The sequence below is a fragment of the Polypterus senegalus genome, chromosome 4, assembly GCF_016835505.1.
Source record: "Polypterus senegalus isolate Bchr_013 chromosome 4, ASM1683550v1, whole genome shotgun sequence".
Classification (NCBI taxonomy): Eukaryota; Metazoa; Chordata; class Cladistia; order Polypteriformes; family Polypteridae; genus Polypterus; species Polypterus senegalus.
The window spans coordinates 66611098-66638743 of NC_053157.1; the positions used below are offsets into that span (position 1 = coordinate 66611098).

The 27646-nt window shown below is 35.0% G+C and overlaps 1 protein-coding gene across 1 annotated transcript in view; it reads right to left on the reverse strand.

The window, feature by feature from the left end:
• gak (cyclin G associated kinase) overlaps positions 1 to 27646 on the reverse strand; it is a 137176-nt gene that overhangs the window by 40761 nt on the left and 68769 nt on the right. Inside the window, exons 11-19 of the mRNA XM_039750796.1 lie at positions 23892 to 24015; positions 19619 to 19668; positions 18013 to 18161; positions 17453 to 17575; positions 14536 to 14669; positions 10371 to 10565; positions 4600 to 4717; positions 4341 to 4420; positions 1573 to 1766 (exon numbers count right to left, since the gene is read on the reverse strand). Of these exons, the coding sequence (XP_039606730.1) occupies positions 1573 to 1766; positions 4341 to 4420; positions 4600 to 4717; positions 10371 to 10565; positions 14536 to 14669; positions 17453 to 17575; positions 18013 to 18161; positions 19619 to 19668; positions 23892 to 24015 (1167 nt within the window). The remainder of the gene's footprint in view (positions 1 to 1572; positions 1767 to 4340; positions 4421 to 4599; positions 4718 to 10370; positions 10566 to 14535; positions 14670 to 17452; positions 17576 to 18012; positions 18162 to 19618; positions 19669 to 23891; positions 24016 to 27646) is intronic.

A 27646-nucleotide genomic window follows, 5' to 3' on the forward strand; every position in this document is an offset into this window, starting at 1 on the left:
CATTTTGTACTGCAAAGTCATTCTGAATCACTTCTTTATTTCAATTGTCTGGACGACAATATATGGGGACGATCCCCAAACCTTTTTCTATTTTGTGAAGACTCTTCTTTATCACTATATATATTATTGAGCGTATGTGCTGTTAACATATGTGTCAGTATGGGCTCCCCTAGCATATCCCTGCGCTGCATGATGGTTGTTTCATATCCCGCGATGGGTGTGAGGGAGTCGTGGTGAAAATGACATCAGAGTTGGAGATGCGTGCGGGAAAATATTTCTAAGTACACGGGTCTCCTGAGGGGACAGCTGAATTTCAACGAGAGGCTGGACATGATGCAACCGGTCATCAAAACAAAAAGTAAGCATATAAAACATTTGAAATTCCTCTGCTCATCATAAAGGTCCTTTGTTACGAAGATATCTTTGCCCCGTGGAATTCAGTTGTCCCTTCTGACTTCGTGCAGGCACACTAATGTGTGATTGTCACCGATCTCCTTGTGTTTGTGCATCTTTGCATGCTGTTTGTCTTTTGATTGACGCATACTCCATGCAAAATACTGGCTGTCCATCAGTAAACATGTGTTTCATCATACACAGCGATGTGATGAAGTCTGCGTTTTAAGGTTGAAAGTGTATTATTGTCATTTTACCAGGGTGCTCAGTGTTCAACAGCAGACAGTAAACGTTGTTAAAATGTTATCGAAAAATTGCACTTCGTTAGTTATTACTTCAGTCGTTTTGGCGTGCGCACAATATGTTCTGTTACTAATAAATTCTTCTACGGGAACTCGTCAACAAAGAAACCTGGAAAATGATTTAGTAAAAATAATAGTAGTAATTATAATTAATGATTAATTACTTGACATCCAACAATTCTGTACAAAGACATTTAAAAATAAATGTACTAATCCACTTTCACTCCATACGTGCAGCCTCTGGGGAAAAAAAAATTCAACAGGAAAGGCGTTGTGGAACTCAAATTTAACCTCTGTCATGGCAGTGATTAGAAACGTGTGAATAAAATAGTTAAGTTCCATGTAAAAAAAAAAAATCCCTTGCCTGTCATGACCACCCCTTTAAATAGTGGGAGGGTCTCATATTTCAAAAGGGAAACAAATGTAATTGCTAATACAGTGCATTTTTTTCTTTTCATTTTATGCACTTTGAGATGTGAGCAAAATGTTTGTTTTTTTATTTCAAAAGTGGGGAAAAAAGTATTGCTACTACTTCAGATTCTGTTCAGTTATAGCTTTTTGTTGTTTTTTTAATACATTTTTGATATGCCTGTGTCAGATTTTTAAAAGGGAAGCAATGATTAAACATTACTTGTTTTTAAATGCATTAATTTCTGTAAAAATTTAAAATTTGTCATTACCTGCTGGCTTACCGCCTGGCACAATTGCAATTGTAATTAAATAGCAACCTGAAATTGATTAAGTTCAGTCCACAAGACTATTCTTAATGGATTTTATCATAAAAAAATTCAACTAAATAACTTACCCTGTTATTTGCTAAATTTCTGGCCAACCAAATATAAATTAATAATAAAATATAAATTAATTATAGGCTTACCAAATTTAGCTAAAACTTCTTGCTGTTCCTCTCGGCTAGAGAATAAGATTTTTGGGTTGAGTCCCTTTGTAGGGAAGTTTTCCCAGGGTAATGATCTGCTGCTGTGGCGATCACGAGGCTCTACCTCCACTTCTAAATTGACCTGAAATAAATCAGGATACTTCTCTTGGATGTCACAGGCATCCAGGTCATATCTACAAAAGAATACACATAACATATCTATCTCCATAAATGTTCAAAATGTAAAGCAAAGAGACACTTTTTCCTTTTTAAAGAAAGATCAGCCAAGCAAAATGACACCAAGAAGGGGCCCGAGTTGCCGCAAAAGCTTGCATATTGTAATGTTTTTAGTTAACCAATAAAAGGTGTCATTTTGCTTGGCTTTTCTCTACATTCATAATGGCTAACACAGTAAAACACCCTAGTACTAAAGAAAGATCATAAAGTCATCTAATCCATGTATTTCTGTATAGTTCTGTGTTTATTATGTGTCCTTAAACATACTTGCAGAAAATGCAAGGGGAAAAAAAATCAGTGCTTCACATTGAAGCATAGTTAAAAAGGGAAGTTTATATATAAAAAATTGTTTCATTATATTATTTATTATATATCTAAACTATTAAGAAAAAGATAAAAGCCTACCAATATTGTAAAAAATGAACATGTAATCTATGACATTTATATGAATATTAAACTTATAAATTGAGCCACATATTCAATATAAAGGAATGAAAATTAAAAATACTGCAATTAATGATAAGAGTACTGCAAGGCTTGATTCCTATAAGAATAAAACAATAAGTAACATGGTTGAAGATAAATACTCATCAGGGAGAAATTACTATCAACTACACCTTTTAATGTAGTTAGTGTGCTAAAAACATGCTTAAAAAAGGTGTGCTGGCATACAATGAATCATTCAAGACCTAAGTCTAATGTCATCTTTAGATATGCCCACTTGTAAAGAAAATGGAGAACAATGGATCGTTTGACCATATCACATTTCTGTACTTGTTTTATGGGTAATGGAAATTACTAGGTGTAAGAACCTACTCATGCACTCTGCCCTGATAAACTTCAAATTTCTGCTCAGAAACAAATATCAGGTTATGGAAAACTGGCAGTACATTACTGGAACCTCCAGGCTGGCAAGTTGAAGGAGAAGTACCCAGCTGTTCAAAAGGCAAGCATTCTGAAGATGTCATGGAGACTTATTTGGGCAGGTCTGAGTTTAAGAGTGCTGTCCAGCCTAATTCTAACCTTGGCAGTGTCTGTGTGAACGTCCCAGAAGTGAGCACTCAGTATGATTTAAAGGCTAATCCCAGCTACTGGCAAACAAAAAGTAAACTCTGGAGTATTCTGGTGTGGTATCAGAACATGAAAAACAGTACAAGACACCTACACCTTACAAATACTTTTAGGTCTAGTGAGAAGCATGAATTCATTTCAAATGTCTCTTGATTAAGCACTTTGTGTTTTCCTTGCCTTCACCCCTCCCTAGCAGCTTTGCTTAATAATATCTCAATTTCTCCTAATTCCTATTAAAATGTGAACATTATTCCTGAGTCAAACAACCACTAGCTAGAGCTCCCACTACTATCTGTAGAGGTATGACCCTACCATGACATACCATGTACACTTGCAGTTTTACTGCACTGTGGTCACATGATTATTTCTGGGATATTAGAGGCCGGACCATCTCCTTGAGGTTGCAAATGTTCACCAAGTGAAGTACAGGTTCTTCATAGTTTAAAGACATGCTGTTAAGCAGACTAGTTGCAATAAATAAAGAGAGTGAAGTTAAGTCAAATATATTTTTTTCATTTTACCAGTACTCTGCATTTATTTTGAAGTAAACGTATAATATATAATTTAACTTGAACAGCCATCAAGCAGGTTAAAGATGGATGTAGATGACAATACTGTTTAAATGCAAAATTTCTGTTCTGTAGCATATAAACTACATCCAGCATAGTGTAAGCACACTCCTATTATCTATGAGGTAACTGAAAGATAACCATAAGTGCTTAATCCTGAGGTGGCTTTATGTATAAGACTAAGAATCCCACCCTTCATCTGGAACACTTGTGAGCCCCTATTACAGTCCTTTAAATCAGTGTTTCTCATACTTTCCAGTGTCGTGACCTACTTTTTCTCTAAGTGTCTTTGTGACCCACTAAAGGTTCCCCCTTGTTGAATGAAATGTGCGATTGCCAGAGTGAGTTCACCCATGGTGAATGTTAATCAAAGGTTGGAGGATTAAGAACAACCCACCAGCATCAGCTCCCAGATCACTTTTGGTGGTTGAGAAATAGTGCTTTAACTAGTGAATTACTGAAATAAAATAATTTTGAGTCAAAACTAGACTCTGAATCTCCTAAATATTTCTTATATTATACTTTATTTCTTTTAGGCATAGTATGCTTAAATTCTTCTAAACAATATGCTAATATGAGAATTTGTTTCAGTAAGGCAAAGGCTAGTTCTGAATGAAGAAGGACATCATAATAAAAACGTAACAGTTTAAGACCTATAATAAGGAAATGCAAATTTTCTAGCAGCAATGCCTGTAAATTACTTTGAGCTCACACTGGAATATGGAATTAAAATCAGGAACAGCTGTTACATAAAAAATTAAAGTTATAGATATGGCTATTAATGATAGTTAAAGGGAAAAATAGCAATTAATGTCATTTAAACATAAAATAATGTGTCCAGCAATGAAAAGAAAATGCGTAAAGTGTTAATTTAAAATTGAAGACACCTACTTTGCAAATTTTACTGTAGTGGCATTTCTCGGCACAAATCCAGTATGGAACTGGATCTGGAACATCTTCATTGAAGCCATCTGTTAATGAAGCCACAAATGGAAAAGTTAAGGGGAAACAGACAGATCACAGCCCAAAAGCATACAATAAAGCTTTTATTTTTTTTTTTAAAGCACTTCTTCTAAAAGATGACCAAGCTGCTAAACTAGATTAAAAAACTGAAAAGCCGTCAATTTGAAGAACATAATGTTTGCTATACCTTAGCTTGCAATCTCCCTCCTAAAGTTGATCTGGCATGATAAATGATGATCAGAATGTCCCCTTGAACTGTGTTTCCCAAGGGTATCTCTGCTTTGCCATCTTCTATTTTAAACTCCCTTTAAAATATTGAACATAAGATTAACTTCTTGTGAGGGATAAAGGTCTTCATTTACAAAATCAATGTGGACTTAAGAGCAAATCAAAGGTAAACAACAACTTCAAAGCCATAACTTTGAAACAAGCACACACTGATAAATGTGTATATAGCCCCAGGTAAATTTAAAATGATACCATTTTTACAAGTATTTTCAAATGTTTGCAATCATGTACAAAATAAATACATTATAGAATATGTTTTAGCTGTTGAGACAATAATGAATATATCACAACATTTATAACTCTCTCTTTCTAAATTTTTTGCATTTGAAGTATGGAATTAGTTCACCTATTTTTATCTTTATATACTGTATAGTATGTTTTGTGCATTCCTGGACAGAATGTCATGCAATTACCTGTGGTTGGACTCTCTATCTGAAGTAGAAAAGTGTATTTTAAGACAATTATTCGCTACATTTTAGATCTTCAGACATAGTAAATGATGCTTGCAGATTCTTGACTTACACTAGTATAGTTTACTTTAAACACCTACAAATACCACAAACTAAAAATGCTTACATAAACTATTTTTTATTGAAAATCTCTAAGTTTATATTAAAACAGAAATTGTCAATTGCATACCGCACAAATGTCTGAAGTTCGAATAAAAATTCTCTCTCTCTCTCTCTCTCTCTCTCTCTCTCTCTCTCTCTCTCTCTCTATCTCTATATATATATATATATATGTATATAAATATATATATATATATATATATATATATATATATATATATATATATATATATATATATATATATATATATATATATATATATACACACACATACACACACAGTAGAACCTCTGGTCACGAATGTTTCCGAACATGTACAAATCGGGTTATGATCAAAAAGTTTTCCAAAATTTAGCATCTGTTCATGACCACACGCAATGGTGGCAAACAAAAACACTGGCAGCCAGTTTCCCTACATGCGTTCGTAAGCGCCAATGATTTCCCATTCTCTGTTTTCCATTTTCTTTTGTTTGCGTGTACAGGGCCTAACAAAGCAGCTGATGTTGCAAAAGGAGTTACAATGTTAACCATGCAGAGGCCTCAAATGCAGGAAGAGGTGGAAAAACTGTTGCTAGTGTGGTTGAACGAGAAGCACCTTGCAGGGTGAGGCGATCATATGCGAGAAAGCCAGGAAGATTCATGGTGATTTGCTGAAAAAAAAATCCTTCTTCGAATGGCGAAGGTGAGGAATTTAAAGTCAGTAGAGGATGGTTTGAAAAGTTTCGCAAGAGAAGTGGCATTTAATTTTTTTTCCTCTGTGCTTAAAACTCATAAAAAAAAAAGTGCTTACAGTGAGCGGTTCGTAAGGGTCTAGTAACTCTTACAATGTTAGTTTTCTCTGTTGTTCAAGGTTTTTTCAGTGTTATTCAATGTTTTTACATTTAGTTTACGATTACACTGTGCGTGCTATGGTATATTTTTGTGCTTAAAAAATACATATTTACATACAGTTCGTACGGTCTGGAACTGATTAATTGTATTTACATACAATCTTATGGGAAAAGTATGTTTGGGTCGCGTCCAAAGATTTGGAACGAATTACAGTCATGAACAGAGGTACCACTCTATAATATATAGTCACGCACGCGCAAGTGGAAGACCTCGGAAGGATCTTAACACAACTGGGAAGACATTCGCCGGCAGGGAATGGCGGGGTACTAACTTTCTCCCTCTGCTTTCTCATAGGAAAAAATACGCTCCGCCACCATAAGCCGGGTTTGCCCGCACTGCGTTACTTCTGCCCTTCCTCCTCCATCTTTTCCTGACGTCATCGATCCCACCCTCCCTCACGGTTCCTTCCCAGCATTCCTCCACTTCTGGCTCCTCCTCCATAAAATAGCCGCCGACGCCACGATTCGGCGTCTCGCTTATGAACTGTTTTGTTTATAATTTGACCAAGTTTTTTCATTTTTTATTGAGGATCATCTACAATATACGGGGCCGGAAAACCCCAAACCTTTGTGCTGTCTCCTCTTCAGTCTTTATATATATATATATTAGTGGAGGATGGCCGGCCATTTATCCCGGCCAATACCCCCAAGCCGCCAGGTGGAGCCCTCCTTGCAGCATGGAGGGCCCCAGAAGACCACCAGGGCATCATGGACAATGTGGTTTTTATGCACATCCCTGCTGGATGCCATGGGGGCCACAAGAGGGAGCTGCAGGGAGGACCGAGGACTTCTTCGTGCCCTATGACCCGGAAGTTCATCATAGGAAGAGCAACGGGCTTCCGGGTTGAAGAGAAGAGCTTTTACCTGACACGGAAGTGATTGAGAATCACATGGACTGGGGATTGGGAACACTTCCGGGTCAGGAGATATAAAAGGCCTGTGGGAGCTCCCAGACGGCGAGCTGAGCTGAGTGGAAGGGTGGCAACGCGTCTGGGAGCTGGAGGATTGGTTTATTGAGATTATTGTGTGTGTGTTATGAGCATAGTGGTGGAGAGTGTGCTTTGTGCACTGTGGCAAGAAAATAAAGTCAATATTTGGACTTTTACCTGGTGTCTAGAGTCGTGGACAGGGGTTCAAGGGAGCGAGAATGCCCCCAATCTACCACAATATATATAAAAAAAAAAAAAATTATATATATATATGAGTTTTTTTTTTTTATTAATGCTGTTGAAGCATGGTTGAAAAGCAATGTCTGACTTTTATTAGTTAAATTTCATAGAATTTTTATTTATTATTACTTTTGTCAGATTAAAGTTATTTCTGTGACCATTTTGAGTTTTTCTTTCATTGACTGAAGGGTACCAACAATTTTGTTCACGTGTGAAAGGGTCTGGAGAAGCCATGGAGAACATTATGCTGCCTGTAAGATCATTCAGCATGAGCAGTTTGGTGGTGAGTTAATGATTGTCTGGGGAGGCATATCCATGGAGGGTCACACAGACCGCTACAGGCTTGACAAAGGCACCTTGGCTGCCATTAGGTATCAGGATGAAATCCTTGGACCCATTGTCAGACCCTATGCTGGTACAGTGGCTCCTGGTGCACGACAATTCCTGGCCTCATGTGGTGAGAGTATGCAGGCAGTTCCTGGAGGATGAAGGAATTGATACCATTGACTGGCCACTACACTTTCCTGACCTAAATCCAATAGAACACCTCTGGGACATTATGTTTTGGTCCATCCAATGCCACCAGGTTGCACCTCAGACTGTCCAGGAGCTCAGTGATGCCCTGGTCCAGATCTGGGAGGAGATCCCCCACAACACCATCTGTCATCTCATTAGAAGCATGCACCGATGTTGTCAGGCATGTATATAAGAACACAGGGGCCATACAAAGTGCTGCGTACAATTTTGAGTTGCTGCAATTAAATTTTGGCAAAATGGACTAGCCTGCCACATAATTTTTTCACTCTGATTTTTGGGGCGTCTTTGAATTCAGGGCTCTGTAGGTTGATCATTTTCATTTCCATCAAACGATGTGGCATCCTTTCGTTCCTAACACATTACCCAGTCTATATCAGTATAGATATCCAGGAGGATTTCTTTTTCCCATTGAGATCTGATGTGTTTTCAAAGTCTTCCTTTAATTTTATATATACAGTATATATACATATACACACACACACACACACATTATACTAATACAGTACACTAGTTACCATTCCAAAGTATCAATGCCTCAAGAAATTAGATTTCTCTCTTCTACTCTTTCCACTGGCTACACAGCTTTTCCATCATATCATTCTTTGTCCTAAATCTTCTCCTGACTCAGGGCTCAAATGGGCAATTGGCAAGATGAGACCTAAACAACCCTATTATGGGGAAATCTCTAGGGATATGCCTGAAATTATTTTCCTGGCAAGGGACACCTTATGAATGTTCTAAAGCTATCCCAACACAGTTCCTATGGCAGGCCTAGGTGTCCCTAAACTCCTGACCTCATTCTCCCACTGAAAGTGCCACATGCCCTTAGTGCCCTAATCTTATATAAGAACTCTACTGCATATAAACGTCAGTAGGAGTTCTCTAGTCATTGAACCAGTCCTCTCATTTTTTTCAGGCATAGTTCAAACAAGAAGGTAATGTAACCGTATTAGAATTTGACAAAGCTCTTCCGGCACTTGTGTTGGTTGTCATTTTCAAGTATGGGTCCTGCTTGGCATGCACTCTATTACATGGCACTGTTATGCAAATTATAGATCTAGTAAGAACTTGCTAGTGAGTGACTGATAAATACCAAAACTGGAGCAAAAAATTACATACTCTCAGATTATATACAATTTTATGTATATAATGCTACACAATGTTGATGGTGTTAGAACGTATAAACTTCACTTTTCTTTTAAAAACTATTGAATATCAATTTAATAATGCATTTCCATTGTTTTTCTAGTTAGTTTGGGTTGTGGGTAGCTATAGTCTATGAGACAGGAAAAGTTATAAAGTAACCACCTTGAAATGATTAGAATCAGGAATTAATGGACATTTATAAATTATTTATAGCACACAGTATATCTTTAAATAATAACATTTGGGTTGTGCTGATTTAAATGTACTAAGTAAAAAATAGTTAGCATAATATATTTTGTAATCTATCTCTAATAACATTAGTGAAAATGTTTTACATTAAAATAAAAGTGACTTTTTCTCAACTAACAGTTTTGAGTAATTAGATATGATATGCAAATAAATACAGATTTACAGTAGTCTGCATAAATAAGCAATAATAGTAGGAGAGACTACCTATTAAAGCTAAAGTCAAATGTGTATTTTTGTTATTTTTCAAATTTTGCAATTAATAAAAATAATCAGAAACAGTTATTGCTTTTGAACTTATACCTAATATAATGGGGCATCCTGTCAGAAAACATTGTTTATAGTGTTATATTTCCTATGTCATATCATTGCTTAAATTTCTGTTAAAAATTAATTTCAAAGATGTCATTTGACTTGATTTGTCAGTTACTTTCTGTACAATTCAGGTCATGCATGAAGCATGCAATATGGAGGCATTGTGACAGGGGTCAGTATTGCTGCCTCACAGATTTTCTCAGGATAGTCTGGGTTTTCTCACACATTGTCAGAAATAAAGGTGTTAGGTTAAGTGAAGATTCCTCATTGGCTTAGAGGAAATTCGGGTTTTTGTATGAATAAGCCCTTTGGTGGACTTGAGCCCTGTTTAGGGTTGTTTCCTGCTTTACGCTACTATGATATACTAAATAACATACAGAGAAGAACACCTTATGTCTGAGGTAGTGATTAACCCTGTAGCCCTGCGGTTTACAGTCTATAAACTAGCCATTAGGCCACACTCTTTGCCAGTGTAAACTGAACATTCCTGAATTGATGATATTTTTCCTTAGATTTATTTGTGTTTAATGTTATTTACCAGCATATATGGCTTGAAAGGGAAGTGAGAGACTTATGAAGAAGACATTCATTAACAACCTGAATCAATTTTTCTAAGCAATACTTTGTCGCATAAGATAGACCAAACATAATACACATCATAACATCTTTTTTACTCAGAAATGTAAGTATTACAGATTTTTTTTACAAATGTTCTTTAAAGTTATTACAGAATATTTCAATAAACTGTCCAGTCTATAAGGACTGCTAAATAAATATGAAGGCTAATAAAACATTACCTCATTTTGTCGTACTCTTGGGAGGTACTGACAACACGTTGGTCCCCAGCATATACTTCACAGAAAGGCCTACAGCCATTGCGCTGCTTGTTAAACAAGGGCACTGGTGTCAATATGATTGATTTGATGAGGATAGGTTTGGTGTGAGGTATTATGGGTTCTTCTGCCATCATATCACACATGTACTCTATATACCTATGATTAAAAGACAGGCAAAAACATGAACCTGTTTTACCCTTTTTGGAAGTTAAGATAAAAAATATGTATATCATATTTACTCTTTTATGAAACATTAGGTTTTATATAGAGCCATCAAAGACTAGGAGTGTATATTAATCAAAATTAAATTTACAATTTAAATTCTAAGCAAGTATGACTCGGGGCAGTGTAGTTTAACAAAACATAATTCACATAAAACAAAATATGATGTAAACAAATGCATTAAACTTATTTTTGTATTTTCAGGATTAAATTGAATACTAGAGTAATTAGATAATCCCTGTTGATAAACTTCACTTTACAAGTTACCTCAATAATTTAAATACATGTCTAATATGAACAACTGTAATAGTCTGTCTCAGTGGTTAATTGGGAGAAGACTTTGTATTAAAAAGAATGGTACATGTTAAGATGAATAAATAATCAAGACATAACTAATTTACAGCTATTGACTTTATCTTAGCATCAATGAAATATTTTGGGCAGATGTTCTGAATCACTATCTTGCAAGTGTAAATCATTTTAAAACCATATACTGATGTTTGTCAAGCAGAAAACGGCACTGAGGATACTGTTACTCATACTAAACAACAGTCCTTAACACAATGAGGAAGCACACAGCCTAGCCAGGCTTTTGTTTTATTATACAGCTATAGTTGCTGGTTAAGAAGGTAACAGGTCTTTTAAATAAGGTCAAACCTATTTTTGCTTATATTATGTTTATTGGCAGCATAGCAATAAAGTAATGTTTAATTGTTATATTTCATCACATAAAGCTATTAATATTGAATAACTCCCTGAGCTGCAGTCTGCATTTACATAAAGTACTCATTACAGTGTCATCTCGAACAAACACATTTTTTAATATGCGGATACTATGCTCTTAGGTGTTTTAGAATCTGATATTTCCATTTTTACAAATGAAACCCAAAGATGTGTATACAGTATTTACTGTGTAACCTTCTGCCACATCTGGAAGACTATAGGCATTTCAAGTGCACAAAATTATTATCTATTTTAAAGTTTCACCCTTCAAAAGGAAACACAAATTCCTACTGAAATATTTGCTACAACTGGCCAAAGTACAGAAAATATAAAAAAGATTAAACATTTCTTAATATACCATACCATATTTATTTGTTGAGCGCTTAAAAACACAGCATTACAACTGACCGAAGCGCTGTACAGTTACAACAAGCAGGACTAAAAGCAAAATATTAAAAACAAACATTAAGAGAGAATTAAAACAGAGATACTAAAACAGGTCAGGGGACCAAATAAAATAGAGAAAATAGCAAAAGGCAAGTGGAAAATGAAACAGGTTAAGAATTAAAAGCCAATGTGAAGAAGTGCGTTTTTAGGCGAGATTTGAATGTGGCAACTGAAGCGGCTTGCCTAACCACTAAGGGCAGGGAGTTCGAGAGCCTGGGTGCACAGACGGAGAAAGCCCTTTCACCACGAGCTTTAAAACGTGCCTTGGGAACGGTTAGGAGCAGCTGATCTGCAGATCTAAGAACATGAGGGAGATTGTGACAATGGAGCAAGACACTCAAATAGGCGGGGGCTAGACCGTTTAATGCCTTATAGGTGAGGAGGAGAATCTTAAAATCGATTCTGAATCTAACCGGCAGCCAGTGTAGGGTTTTTAAAATCGGTGAAATGTGTTGGATTCTGCTACTTCCAGTTAGAAGCCTTGCAGCCGCATTTTGAGCCAGTTGGAGTCTAGAAAGAGTGGCTTTACTGATACCAAAAAGGCAGGAATTAGAGTAGTGAAACCGGGACGTAATGAATGCATGGATTACTGATTCCAGGAGGTGGTTAGACAGAATAGGCTTGAGTTTGGCGATTCACCTTAGATGGAAAAAGCAGGATTTTACTGTGCTGTTGACTTGAGCATTTATTTTCAGGAACGTATCCATTTTCATTCCAAGATTGGAGACAGACGAAGTTACTGGAATGGGAAGAGAAACGAGGCCAAGGAGTGGAGCCTGTTTGCAGTCGGGACTAAAAACAATGACCTCGGTTTTTGAATCGTTCAGGTGAAGGAAGTTTACAGCCAGCCAGTCCTTAATGTCAGCTAGGCAGTCGATTAGAGGTTTGGTGGAGTCAGTTGGCTTGAGGGAGAAATAAATTTGGCAGTTGTCAGCATATAGGTGATATGAAATTGCATGTTTTCTAAAAATTGCACCTAAAGGCAGGATGTAGATTGAAAAAAGTAGTGGCCCTAAAATGGAACCCTGGGGGACCCCACATGGGAGTGGGATTGGTTCAGATGAAAAATCGTCTAGCATGACTCTAGAGAGTCCTGTTGCAGAAATATGACCTGAACCAGTCGAGGGCTAAGCCAGATACACCAGCCCAGGATTCGAGTCGGGAGATCATGATGTCGTGGTCGATTGTGTCGAAAGCAGCAGATAAGTCGAGAAGAACCATAACCACGTGGAGTCCTGAGTCCAATGCCAAAAGGACGTCATTTAGGACACGTAAATGCGCGGTTTCTGTGCTGTGTTGGGGCCTAAAGCCTGACTGAAAAAGATCCATTACCTGATGGTCCTGTAGGTGATGAGTTAATTGCTCATAAACTACTTTTTCTAGTATTTTTGACAAGAAAGGTAGTTTGGAGATTGGACGAAGATTGGAAAGAACGGCAGGGTCAAGATCAGGTTTTTTCACAATTGGAAATATGAATATATAATATATATAATATGAAAACTTTTGCAAAAAACATGCACAATTGATTTGGGAAATACATCAATTTTGGTATTGCAAAAATGCTGGTATGTTATGTAACAAGACCTTTACAGTCTTTGGTCTTAATAATGCATACAAAGTATCAATAAGGTAGTTATTTATTTCTGCTGTGTGGTCTACTGAAATAACTTCAAATAGGAATGGTCCGAGTTGGTGTAAGTGAGACGCATTTCTCTTCATATTGCATACTTCAGTAATTGAAATTCACCATATCCACAAGCAATTTTGTCTGCATACCACAGGCCCTTAATATGCCACATTGCACAGACACAAATAACCATTTTACTAATGCTTAAGTGTAATTAAAACTAAAAGAAGCCGATAGTAAGGTCATATTACATAAAACCTTTTACCATTTACCTGTGAACTTTTTACACTAAATAAACATTAACTGAACAGAATGAAAGTATATGAATAATAGATGCATTTTTGCTAAGCCTTAAATTTTCTGAAAAAAAAATTTGTCCATACTCTGTGTGCGTGTATATGTTTATAGGCGTGTACAGTATATGTTTATCTATACCTATATATCTATATCTGTAAAGAATTTATCTGCATGGCTAAAGTCTTGGAACAAAACGTGGTTACTGAAAATGCTACTTTATTAATGTCTGAAATTGTATTGTTCAGTTTTAGTGCATATGACCAAATACATTTCTTCTATTGGGATAATAAGATTCATCATGACTAACTACTGTGTGGAACGTAAAAGAAATAACTTAAATTGATACTTTCATTATGTTCATTTCTCTGCAGCCTTCATATTGGCATATGTGCCAGTAGACATAGTTCCACGAATGCAAAGGTGTGGGATGGAATAACAGCCATGAAAGAAGTAATGGAATTATGAGAGAAAGAGAAAGAGAGAGAGACAAAGGGATAGTCAAAGTGCAGAAATGATTGCAAAATTTAGATATTGAATTTGGCATATTAAAGTGAATACCACTGTTGCTCCTGTATGACACTTAATAGCTGATAATGATTACAGATTTCTAGCAGTATAATCATTATGAATTTCAACTAAACATATAAAAGTGGCTTCACAATTTCAACCATATAATTCTGACTACAGTAATAACAATTTAAATAAAAAAATCAAACATTTCAATCAATATTATTAAACTCTATGTCCATCAACCCCAAGGAAACTTAGGACTGTTGCTTTTCAAAAATAAAATAATTTAGCATTACTTACCTTTTGTGAGATGGCCAAATACCAGGGGGACACCGCTTCATACTAAACATGTAGACTGCTGCTTCAGCTGTAGTGAAGAGGCGACAAAAACAGAGGAAGGCACAGACTGCCACAGCCGAGGCTGCTCTGCCATCCTGCAGTTGAAAGGAGAAGCAATTAACAGACTACAAAAATGATTGTCACATAATATCTAAATGAAACACTTTCTTAAAGACTGGTGCAACTGACATAATAAATCTGGCAAACAGGAAATAACATAAAAAAGATGAAAGGAAAGCTATCCTCACCAGAAGGCACTATATAACTTTTATTCTAAATGTGCCTTCAGAGAAGCTCTGATATGCACCAAACCACTAAATTTCATGATACTTCATTTTAAAGCATTTATATTTTGAATGCCTCTGTTGGCTTTACTATAAAGTCTAGATTTACATATGATCTATGTACTGTACATTCAATGCACTGCTTCATTTTATGTATGACTGTATTATCATCAACTGCTTTGTAAAGACCTATAAAATAGTGTTCTAAATATGAGGGGCTCAAAGGAAATTGTATACTTTAATTAAATGTTTAAGATATGCATAATATGAAACATTACTTTAAGAGTATAATTGCAGGACACTCATTTAGTTTTGTCAATGATTAACTTTTTTGTTTCATTCATTCATGGTGTTAGAATTATTCCCCAAAAAAGGCTATAGAGTTTTCTCTATGATTCCACTAAACCGAGCCATACATGTGCTAACAATGAATGCCCCATTTTCTACTAGCAAAGTCTGAGGGAAGACTCTGCATACTGACTTCACAATGTAGTTGAAAGCTCAGTAATATTGAGGATAATGGTAGTGGTTTACAAAATGTATTCATGTGAATAAAATAATAAAACATTGGCTGTGGGATAGAGGAGCAGCTTTTAGTTTGTCATTTACTGAACACCTCCATTCAGTGCTTACCAAGAAAAACTAACATTTTAATATTTTTTTTGTTTTTTGTCTGTATAGTTAATTTATGCTGAGATATCCCAAATAGATTTACAAAGTTTGCATTACACAACTGCCATGTGGACTTCACCACAGGTGGCTGAATTAACTGTCTGAGTTACAAGTACATTGTCAACATACACTGCCAAAATCTAATCTGCTCATCTCTGCTACGAATGTGATCACCTTGTAGTATCTGTAGAGAAAGCAAGTAAGCTTTATTTACCTTTGGTAAATAAGCACAAAAATGCAGTTAATGGCAATATTTGTCTACATATCTTTTTGTGTATGTAAATGCAAACAAAACTGTTCTTACATTAATCTTCTATCTAGTTTGCCATCTATGGGTTCATTTTCTAGTTATTAAATTAGACTTCTTTGATATCCTATGGCCTGAAATGACGACTGATACTGGAAAATGAATTTGGCCAACAACTATTGCAAATAACAGCAAATAATATACACTCACCTAAAGGATTTTTAGGAACACCATACTAATACAGTGTTTCACCCCTTTCGCCTTCAGAACTGCCTTAATTCTACGTGGCATTGATTCAACAAGGTGCTGAAAGCATTCTTTAGAAATGTTGGCCCATATTGATAGGATAGCATCTTGCAGTTGATGGAGATTTGTGGGATGCACATCCAGGGCACGAAGCTCCCGTTCCACCACATCCCAAAGATGCTCTATTGGGTTGAGATCTGGTGACTGTGGGGGCCATTTTAGTACAGTGAACTCATTATCATGTTCAAGAAACCAATTTGAAATGATTCGAGCTTTGTGACATGGTGCATTATACTGCTGGAAGTAGCCATCAGAGGATGGGTACATGGTGGTCATGAAGGGATGGACATGGTCAGAAACAATGCTCAGGTAGCCCGTGGCATTTAAATGATGCCCAATTGGCACTAAGGGGCCTAAAGTGTGCCAAGAAAATATCCCCCACACCATTACACCACCACCACCAGCCTGCACAGTGGTAACAAGGCATGATGGATCCATGTTCTCATTCTGTTTACGCCAAATTCTGACTCTACCGTTTGAATGTCTCAACAGAAATCGAGACTCATCAGACCAGGCAACATTTTTCCAGTCTTCAACTGTCCAATTTTGGTGAGCTCGTGCAAATTGTAGCCTCTTTTTCCTATTTGTAGTGGAGATGAGTGGTACCCGGTGGGGACTTCTGCTGTTGTAGCCCATCCGCCTCAAGGTTGTGCATGTTGTGGCTTCACAAATGCTTTTCTGCATACCTCGGTTGTAACGAGTGGTTATTTCAGTCAAAGTTGCTCTTTTATCAGCTTGAATCAGTCGGCCCATTCTCCTCTGACCTCTAGCATCAACAAGGCATTTTTAGCCCACAGGACTGCCGCATACTGGATGGATTTCCCTTTTCACACCATTCTTTGTAAACCCTAGAAATGGTTGTGCGCGAAAATCCCAGTAACTGAGCAGACCGGCCTGTCTGGCACCAACAACCATGCCACACTCAAAATTGCTTAAATCACCTTTCTTTCCCATTCTGACATTCAGTTTGGAGTTCAGGAGATTGTCTTGACCAGGACCACACCCCTAAATACATTGAAGCAACTGCCATGTGATTGGTTGATTAGATAATTGCATTAATGAGAAATTGAGCAGGTGTTCCTAATAATCCTTTAGGTGAGTGTATAATCAATGCCACATGAAATGTTAGAAATGTGGCTTGCCACATAGACTTTCTACAATCATGTTCCTCACCCAAAACAATGAATCACACGTAAAAGAGGTTATGATTAAGATGGGAGGTTAAGATCTCACTAAACAGGCAAATTAGCTTAACTTTTTTCATATTAAAAATTATAAACTATAAATAATTATTTTCAAAATATCTAATAAAACATTTTTGTTTGGGGCGACACAACAATGCAATGACATATAAGGAAACCACACTCACAAGACAGTGAACAATACAAATGTTTTTCTGATCTTGTTTGAGCCACTGGTGCATATTTTTGCAAATGCTGTACAGGTTTTGCAATGTGGGAGCTCTTCTTGCTTGCCAACCACATTCAGAAACCTAAAAAAAAAAGGGGGCGGGGCATGGTGAAGAGCAGAAATGATAAAGTTGAAGTTTACCTATATAATATAACCGACAAGAAAACAATTATTTAAACCTAAAGAGATGACAAAAGGAGCAGGCAGCAAAGTTCCATTCAAAAAAGATGGTAAGGGACAGTAAATTACTTGAAATTTAATCTATTAGAACAAACAAGTTATCCAAGCTATTTCAGAGTTCCATTTTCTATGCAGATTCAATACTCAGATGTCTAGAAATCAAACTAAATATGCTTGCATTTTCAGTGACTTTAATTATCATTAAGACTGTAAAGAGAATATTTCTAAAAAACCAACTGAAACAGTTCACAGACCATTTTAAATGCAAAATGGACTTCATTGAAGTAAGAACTTGTCTTAGGTTTTCATTTTGTCAGCTATTAAAACATTTCAACTTACCCTATTATGAAACTTGGTGTATCTGTAAGCACGCTGAGACAGATTGTAGACAGCATATTGCCCAGCATGCCGAGAATCCAAGAACAGTCTCACATCCTCAATGTTATTTTTAATAGCAGACTCTACACCTTCTGCTGGAAAGGACATTACTAAGAAAGAAATTGAAAGCTCTATTAATAATTTACTTTGAATCTACATGTGTAACACACCCACACATGTTATTTATAGGTAGTTTATTACCTAAAAAGTCATACAAAATTTCACTGTTGTTTTAACATTTGGTTTCTATCACTGATACCATCCTATGCAAATATTTCCTTGTTAATTTGAATCAGTAAATGGCATTTCTGTAAAGGAAAACAGTGTATACCATACTTCTAAAGCAATCATTACCAATTACTAAACACATTATCATAACTTACCATTTACATACAACCTTAACTTACTTATGATAACCCCAGCTTATAAAAAAAAGTTCATTTCACCTAGATAAATTACACTGTTCTCTGTTGCATTCCTCTTAACTAGTTCTTGTAATTTAATATTATGTCTAGAACATTTAATCAGGTTTCATTCTAAAAGCTAGTTTACTAAGCATGTTTCTGCTTGTCCCATCCTTAGGCAGTGTTGACAATATAAATACTCCTTAATCACATGACATCCTATATTCTAGATTTAAGAATGGCACATAAATCATCCTGTCTACTGTATATGATAAATAAACTATCCTACAAGAATAATAGGTTACCAAAAGTGCCAGCTTTGTATAATAACTGAAAACACTAAGCACAAAAAAACAACCTTGTATTAATGGTTCAGAAATTGGTTGGTATAGATAAGAAACATCTCACTATAAATTTTAAATCTTAAAATGAATAACTAAATTAGCAGCATATTTCACATTTTAACAGTCTCCTGTATGAAAATCTTGTGGAGCAGATAAAAAAAAAAAAATGTAACTGTCCCGATACGTTATCAGCCTTCAATGCACTTCCCCTTACTTTTTAATTGTGTCCTCACATATGTAAAAAGCCATATAGTCAAAAGAATTTGGTTAAATCTACTTTATCAATAATAATTCTTTACATTTATGTAGCGCTTTTCTCACTACTCAAAGCTAATGCATGCTTTTGTAGGAAATGTTTGTTCACTACAGCTGATAAATGCTACAGAAAGAGAGACAGTTGTGTGTTTGGCAGAGGTAATTCTGGAGAAAATCTTGGCTTATCACAACTTTTGCATATGTTTTAAAAATGAAGTGCACAGAGCAGGGCCAAAAGCCAAACCTCCACTGCTGCAGTTGAGAAAAAGATTGCGTGGGGTTTCAAGTTTAATGTGTCATAGGCCAACTATCCTAACAACACACTATGACCATGATATACACTAGGTCTGTTTAATTTTCTGAAATCTTAGCAGCTTTTCTGTTTACACTATTTTTAAAACCTGACTATTTCCTGTATCCAACTCAAAAATAATGAGAAACTACTTTATTAGTTCCAGAAATGTTGTATACAGAGATGAACAGAGAACAGGTCAGGTTTTAAACATAATTTGCAAAATATAAAAAAGACATACATTTTATCATACAAACTGAAGTTTGCCATACCTGCTATTCTTGAAGTAATGTAGGACAGATCTAAATCACCTTTAGCATAACTAAAGTGGGGGAAAAACAGGTTGGAGGAAAATTAATATGACTCATTTTTGAATTTGTCACAAATCTCTTTTCATACAACTGGTACATGGGTAACCAGACATAATTATTGTACATCCCAATAGTGTTAGCCAGTAATGTTTATAAAGATCTCACAAGGATTGTGGTAGGTGCAAGATATTATTACTTAGGTAAATAATACTTTTATCATATAACTACTTTATTAATATAATGTTTATAATTTTGTTGATTTTGGGACATGGACTAGGGGTTCACAATACATTGCCATTATCATTGTGATCTGCCATAAACATCTTGAACACAAGACACTGAAATGTTTTACTTTCGTGTAACTTAAGTTTTAAAGACATTGGCTGTAATGCCTTTAAAATGAATACTGAAGAATTCATTTTTCACACTGAGAAAAAATAAACATCATATTACTCTGAAAAGTCAGTCCCAAATAAGCAAATGTGCACTACAGACAAAGATACCTGCACCTACTAGCCCTTCTGTGAAACCTACACACATGTGCTAATGCATGTAGGTAATGTTTCTATAAAATGCAACCAGTGCAAAAATCACTCAAGTACTTGGTTTTTTTTTTCTTTCATGCTTTGTTGTGTTGCACACAGACATGCTACTATAGAAAAGAGTACTTGACTTTCATGCTTTGTGGTAATGCACACTGAAAATTCCCAGCCCTGCAAAATCTTGTAACACAGTCAAACTTATATTTTATGCTTTATAGTAGAGATTATGATTTAAAATTTAAGACACTGTAATTTACTAACCGCAGCTTCAATGCTTATTTACATGACGTAGGCAGCTTAATGTTGCTCCACCTAGTGGTAATGTTTTGATTGCATCAGCTGCATCACTAGTATCACCTACTGGAAATGTTCTGTGTGTATTTCTCACAAGTACTTTAACAGTGGTATTTTAAACGTATCAGTAAAATTTTGTGCTTAATGGTGCCACATTCATTTATAATATGTCTAGTGGTGAACTACTGGCTGCCAAACCAGCACTGATTTCACCGATATAGGAATGATGACTTGGCTTACTGGCATCACCTAGTGATAATTGGCTGCACAAAACCTTGCCTCATTTATAACGGGCATATTATTTTAAACATTATTAGAAAAAATTTAAAATTGGAAAAACTGCAAGAAAAAAGTACTTGTATATACTGTAAAATTAACATTTTGAGAATAGCTGGTCTTTTAGTATCCTTGCAAGTGAAAGCTTGTAAGTGACAAAGAGCTCCCGAAGGTTCCATAGTCCACACATTTCTCCAAAATGTACATGTCCCGCGGGTACGCAAAATAAATAAGAAATGTCAAGATTTAAAAAAAGGTTAGAGATTTTATTATATGAAATACTACTTAAATGTGTTACAACCATATACTGAAAATCCCAGTGTCACTGCATTAACAACTGTAAAACTCTGCAGGGTTTGACTAATAAGCAAAGCTACAACAATTCTTTTGGGATGCCAACATTAGGCTCTGTACTATACAATAAACATTACATCTGTCCATCCATTTTCTGTAGCTGCTTGATTCTTGTTATTGTTGCAGGGAGCTCTGTACTATCTTGACAGCAAAATTCATATAAAAAGACCAATTTGTGGGACTGTATTCCAAAATTTCACACAAGCAGCTGCATTTCTCACATTTACGGTGAAAACAAAAAATCAGAGCAGTATCGTTTATTTTCTCTTGTCATTCCAAAGCCAAAACAGCATTTGAAAACAAAGAAGAGATGCTTTATGCTTTATTAAGTAACTTAAATGATATGTTTTACAATGTTCTATATGCCATGCTTTTTGGAAAAAACAGGTCCAAAAATGGATGGCCAGATAGTACAGCAAAATGCTAAAAGAGACATTATTAATCAAAGGATTTCCAACAACACTACATAAGTGGGATAAATCCTGGTGTATTCTGTGAATGATTTTAACATGACATTCATTGTACCTACAGATGAAATGTTATTATATTATAATTAATTTTTATTTTAGTAGATTAAGCAGGAAGTTGAAGGCATTTAGTGTACATGGTCATTAATAGGTACTGAGAAGTATAGTTTTAAAATATTAAATATTTCTAAATATTTTTTACTTTAAACCATAATAAAAATATTAAATATAACTCTACTTTAAAATATTTCATTATGTTTTCTAAAATACCAACAAAATTATATGCGTTATTATATATTGTAACATGTATTTGATACAGTTTAGTGCTTTTCATTTACTCATTTGTAATACAGTATTATATTTTGCTCCTTGTAGAACAGATTAGGAGAATCCCTTACTCAACATTTCAGAAAAGGAGTGAAAGGCAGCCAAGCATAGAAGTCACTCTAGTCTCATATGCACAAAGCATACAATTTTATCCAGAATACCTATCTCATTTAAAACAGTCTTAAATTGTTTCCAGGGCAAAATCATACCTGCAAACATTGCAATCGAGCTCTAGCCTCATTGGGCCATATGTTCTGGGCATGCACCAGATTAACATCATTGTGGACCAAACTTTTTAAATGCCTATCAGACAGCCTTGGTGTCACAATCACTCCTAACCCATTAATAGCTGTGTTTGGTGTATTGCCAGATAAAATTAAAGAGGAGAAGAACAAACTGTAACTCTCTTTACTACACTACTAACACATAAACTTATCTTGCTCAACTGGAAGAATCCTAACCCACATCATTTAAATAAGTGGGTAACTGATGTTACATACTATTTAAAATTGGAAAAAATCTAATTCCCACTTTGTGGATCTGTTCAAACCTTTTTAAAACGTGGCAGGATCTAATTAATAATATTTTAGAATAAGCATTTATATTGTGGAAAAGGATTCTCTTCCCTCTTTTCTACTCTTAAAAGTTTTATTCTGGCTGTTGGCCTTCCTCTGTTTCTCTTGGGTGGGGGTTGAATTGAATTTAGTCTTGTTAAATTTGATTTGTTTGTATGGAATGTTATGCTTTTAATAAATTCAATAAAAAAACAGATTAGGAACTAATGCACACACACATCAACAAACTCATTATTGTAATAGGATCAAGCCCATTAGCTGTGGTGTGGATATATTAGTGCACACAAATTTCTTCATAAATATTTACCTGGGGCTGCTATCAGCAGTAGATATTTATCATGATTTGATGCAAAAAGAAAAAAAAAATGAAGAAGGAAGAAACAAAAAGAAAGATGGCAAAAAATCATGACATGTTGGGAAGTAATAAATTAAATGTCACTAAACATTACTTGCATCAATCAAACACTGAAAACTTTAAAAATATGCTGGAGAAATACTGACAAAAATAAAGGTACAAAATACATGATTATATATTTAGTACATAATGAATGGATGGTCATTGCATAGAAATGTTGTATTTCACTGCTCATAAGAGGTATTAATAGGTTAAGTGATACTTTTTGAATTCAACAACACATTTTTGTGAGCCATTTAGATTTTGGTTAATAGTTGCTGGCATTTGTCTCCTTGCTAGTGGCACGTGACCGATGAAATATTTTTTTTTAAAGGAAGGCATTCCAAAAGTGGAATGAATACAATGGTTTTCATCTTTCTCTTTGGATTTGCAGACCCTTGTCGGCTGACAATATAGCAGTTGAGCACTGATGCTCACTAGCCTGGATTCTTTTTATAGATAAACAAATTTAGAGTTTTAGGTCAAAGATTGTTTATTTTCAAAACATAAACATTTATTTAGAATAACATTCACTCTATATATGGATGGCTGCTATTGACCCAAGAAATTAATAAACTGTTTTATACATGACAAAATCCTACTAAATTTTTGATATGGCTAATTCAGCAATATTTTATTTTACTCTTACTGAATTTATTAATTTATCTGTTCATAAAATCATATGCACAAAATAATGAACTTCTATAGCTTTATCAACTTTGTTGAGTAAACTTTAGAAAATACAATGCATTTACCAAAAACATGTATATGAGAAATAAAAATGGCTGAATATATAAAATAAAAATATATCTGTCTTCTCTTACAACCTTGTGAAGATTTACACATTTCTGCTGTACTGCAGGTCAACACACTAAACACATCTTTATTCCTGACCTAGATTAGTCTGTGCTTGTCTGTCTTAAGATCATGAAAATGCAATCACTGATGTTTAATTCATCTCTCTAACAGCAATAGCAAGAAAAATTATGTTATATAAAAACTTACTTTGCAACTGACTGAATGACTTTTGATGATGTATCCTTGATGTTACTAAGGATCCTTTCAGTGCCTCCTTTAAGAATATCAAAGAAGCCACCACTAACAGACTGATCATCACTGGGAAGATTTCCTGTGAATCATTACCACAAAATATTTAAAAATGAAAAAAAAAATATATATATATATATTTCTCATTTCATCTTATGATGTAATGTTATTAAAACTGTTAAATTGCACATTTAAATATTAACAACATATGGTCAAGTTCGATTTTTCAAAATTTCTACATGTAGTAGAATACCTAATGGGTGATAACAAACAACACTATAAGTTTAAAACGTGACTAATTACAGTTTACTAATGTAATTTCTTAATTCTGGTAAAATAAACAGGTTCATGACTTAAACATGGTTTTGCTTTGCATTTACATGATTTCCATGCATACACAGCTATTATGACTTTGTAAGTTTCATACAGATGTCTACAATATTCATCTATAGTACACTGCTTTTTGAAATTACTATCTGTCCATAATTTCAACTGTTAAAAAAAATACCAAACTAATACCTTGTAACAATATACAACATATTTGCAATTAAAACGTTTCCATCAAAATGATATGCATAGATAAATATATAATTATACACATCCTGAGAATATACAAAATCACAAAGAAACTAAGATTAAAAGAATGTAGTACTTCAGTGTGACTACTTAAACACTATAAAATTACAATACAAAGTAATGAGCACCCATAAAATATAAAAAAAATAATAAAATATTCTGGATACCATGAACAATAGAGTGTACAACAAAAGCTAATTTTTTTTCCTTAAATTTCCCATATTCATTACATTTAATGTCAACCCTCAACTTTTAGCCCAAAATATTGCAATTTACACCCCAAAAATACATTTTCTTCCTGCCTTCCATAACTATCCATGGTGTAACTGTGATGGGGTCTTCTGCAAAACAGTGTATCCCATAAAGATTGCAGGTGACTATTCCAGGTTTCAGTATGTTGCACAGCTGTTTATAACCTTTATATCAAAGCACAATGAAAATTATTAAAATTAAATGGTAACTGAAATATGTTATTTCACTATTAGAAACACACACCATCATCCAGGTGAATTTAAAAGTGTGATGTCTCTGTCAGCCATCATGAAAATGTAATTAAAATTGTATTACATTTCATAATCAAAACTTGTTTATTTATAAAAACAATTTTTAAAAATCTAAATTATACTCTTTTTGCTTTCATATATAAAGTATATACAGTAAATTACTTTTATTTTCCACTTTGAATTACCTCATATATTTTTCTATGAGAAATGCTTAGATTCCTTATCTGTTACTACTGTATTTCAATCTTGCTCCTGACCTTTATATACACTCAATTCAAAACATAAAAATATGAAATTATGAGCAATTCAAGAATCAACTATGTATCATGTGATGATGTGTTATGAATATTAGGTGGGCAATCTCAAAAATAAATTATTAATGAGTGACCCAATACCTACAGAAATTAAGATTAGAGAGAAATATGCTTGCAATTTGTTACTTGACAATTTGATCATTTAAACTAAATAATTTTACTGTGTGAGAGAAAAAAGTACATACTGTTAGTTTTAAATAGAGTAACTAAAAATGTGCTGCCATTATTTTCTAACCTTTTGTCAAAACAGAAAACATCCTATGTTGAAACATTTGCACAATAAAATATACACAATTTGCAGTCCTTTAAATAATGGGCAGCACACAAGCTAGGTTCATTAAAACAATGTTTAAAGTGACAGCCTAAAAACACACCACTGGTGCAGACTGTCTGAAGTACAGTAATTCTGCTTAACTCAGTCTTTTTTTTTGCTTTCACGTTTACAATGCTACTTTTGACCTGTAACTGTTAGAAAAACTGCTGGATTTTTTACTTTAAAAAATTACTGAAAAAAGATACTGACAAATAGCTATAACTGTAGTCCTAAGTTCAAAAAGATTCACAATGCAAAGGCAAATTAGTAGGTTTTGCGGTAATGAAAAAATATCCATCAACCTTTTGTTAGCATTAGGTATGTTTAATAATAGTATTTCACTATAAAATTGTAGGCTGAAAAATAACTACAACAAAAGCTAAAACCCGCAAAAAAGTATAATATTTGAAAGCGGTAGTAAGAGGGTACAATAAAGAGAAATCAGTGTTCATCCAAATGTTCCCTTAAAATCAAGCATTTCTTTCACTTCACTTCAAATGCCACCTGTTTCCTGTGAGTGTCTGCTTTGCCATGCTTTTTGTTAAGAGTTAGGGTCAGACTTTGAGAATATTAAGAATATATTGGGGTTTGAGCTGCTTCTCCCATTTTCAACTTTAAATGACAAGCACAGGAGAGAGAGATGTAAGAGGAAACCATGTATTTTTAGAGATAGCACAACTAAAATTGTAGTTCACCAATAAAATACTCGGGCACTATGTTTCATAACTGTATCTCAGTTTCTTTGAATATGTAAGTTCAAGTTAATGACATGAGTACATGATAAAACGAAACTGTAATTAGTTGTATGTTTTCCTTGAACAAGTAACATTAAAATAATCACTAATGACTAAAAACATGCAAAGAATATGCCATTATACATTGCATGAAATGAATATTTAAAGTACTAGTAGAATTTAACACCTGCATTTTAAAACCAATTTTGTTTTTCTCATGGAATGGACAACACAATCATCATGAAAGTACATGAAATAGCAGAGATAATTTATAGAATACGAATGACCTATTTATGAATTGGAGTGATAGATCAAATTTCAGTTAAAAAATGGAGCAGGAGAAAAGAAAATGACAATGGAAACTTTAGTGGAAACCAAAAATACCTTACTATGGTTACAGATAATGCAATTATCTGAAATAAATGCAAATCTTTATACAAAAGAAATAGGTAAACTGAACAGTGTGAATATGTTAATTTTTTTGGATGGATGGATGGATGGATAGATAGATACTTTATTAATCCCCAAGGGGAAATTCACATACTCCCGCAGCATACTTATAAAAAAAAACAATATTAAATTAAAGAGTGATAAAAATGCAGGTGTAACAGACAGTAACTTTGTATAATGCTAACATTTACCCCCCAGGGTGGAACTGAAGAGTCGCATGGTTTGGGGAGGAACGAACTCCTCAGTCTGTCAGTGGAGCAGGACAGTGACAGCAATCTGTTGCTGAAGCTGCTCCTCTGTCTGGTAATGATACTGTTCAGTAGATGCATTGGATTCTCCATGATTGACAGGAGCCTGCTCAGCGCCGGTCGCTCTGCCACAGATGTCAAACTGTCCAGCTCCGTCCCTTCAATAGAAGAGGGAGCTTGCCACAACCGTCTGATAGAACATCTGCAGCATTTTTTTGCAAATGTTGAAGGACGCCAGATAAGAAAGTATAGTCGGCTCTGTCCTTTCTTGCACAGAGCATCAGTATTATCAGTCCAGTCCAATTTATCATACAGTTGCACTCCCAGGTATTTATAGATCTGCACCCTCTGCACACAGTCACCTCTGATGATCATGGGGTCCATGAAAGGCCTGGGCCTCCTAAAATCCACCACCAGCTGCTTGGTTTTGCTGGTGTTCAGTTGTAGGTGGTTTGAGTCGCAGCATTTAACAAAGTCCTTGATTAGGTTCCTACACTCCTCCTCCTGCCCACTCCTGATGCAGCCCACGATAGCAGTGTTGTCAGCGAACATTTGCACGTGGCAGGACTCAGAGT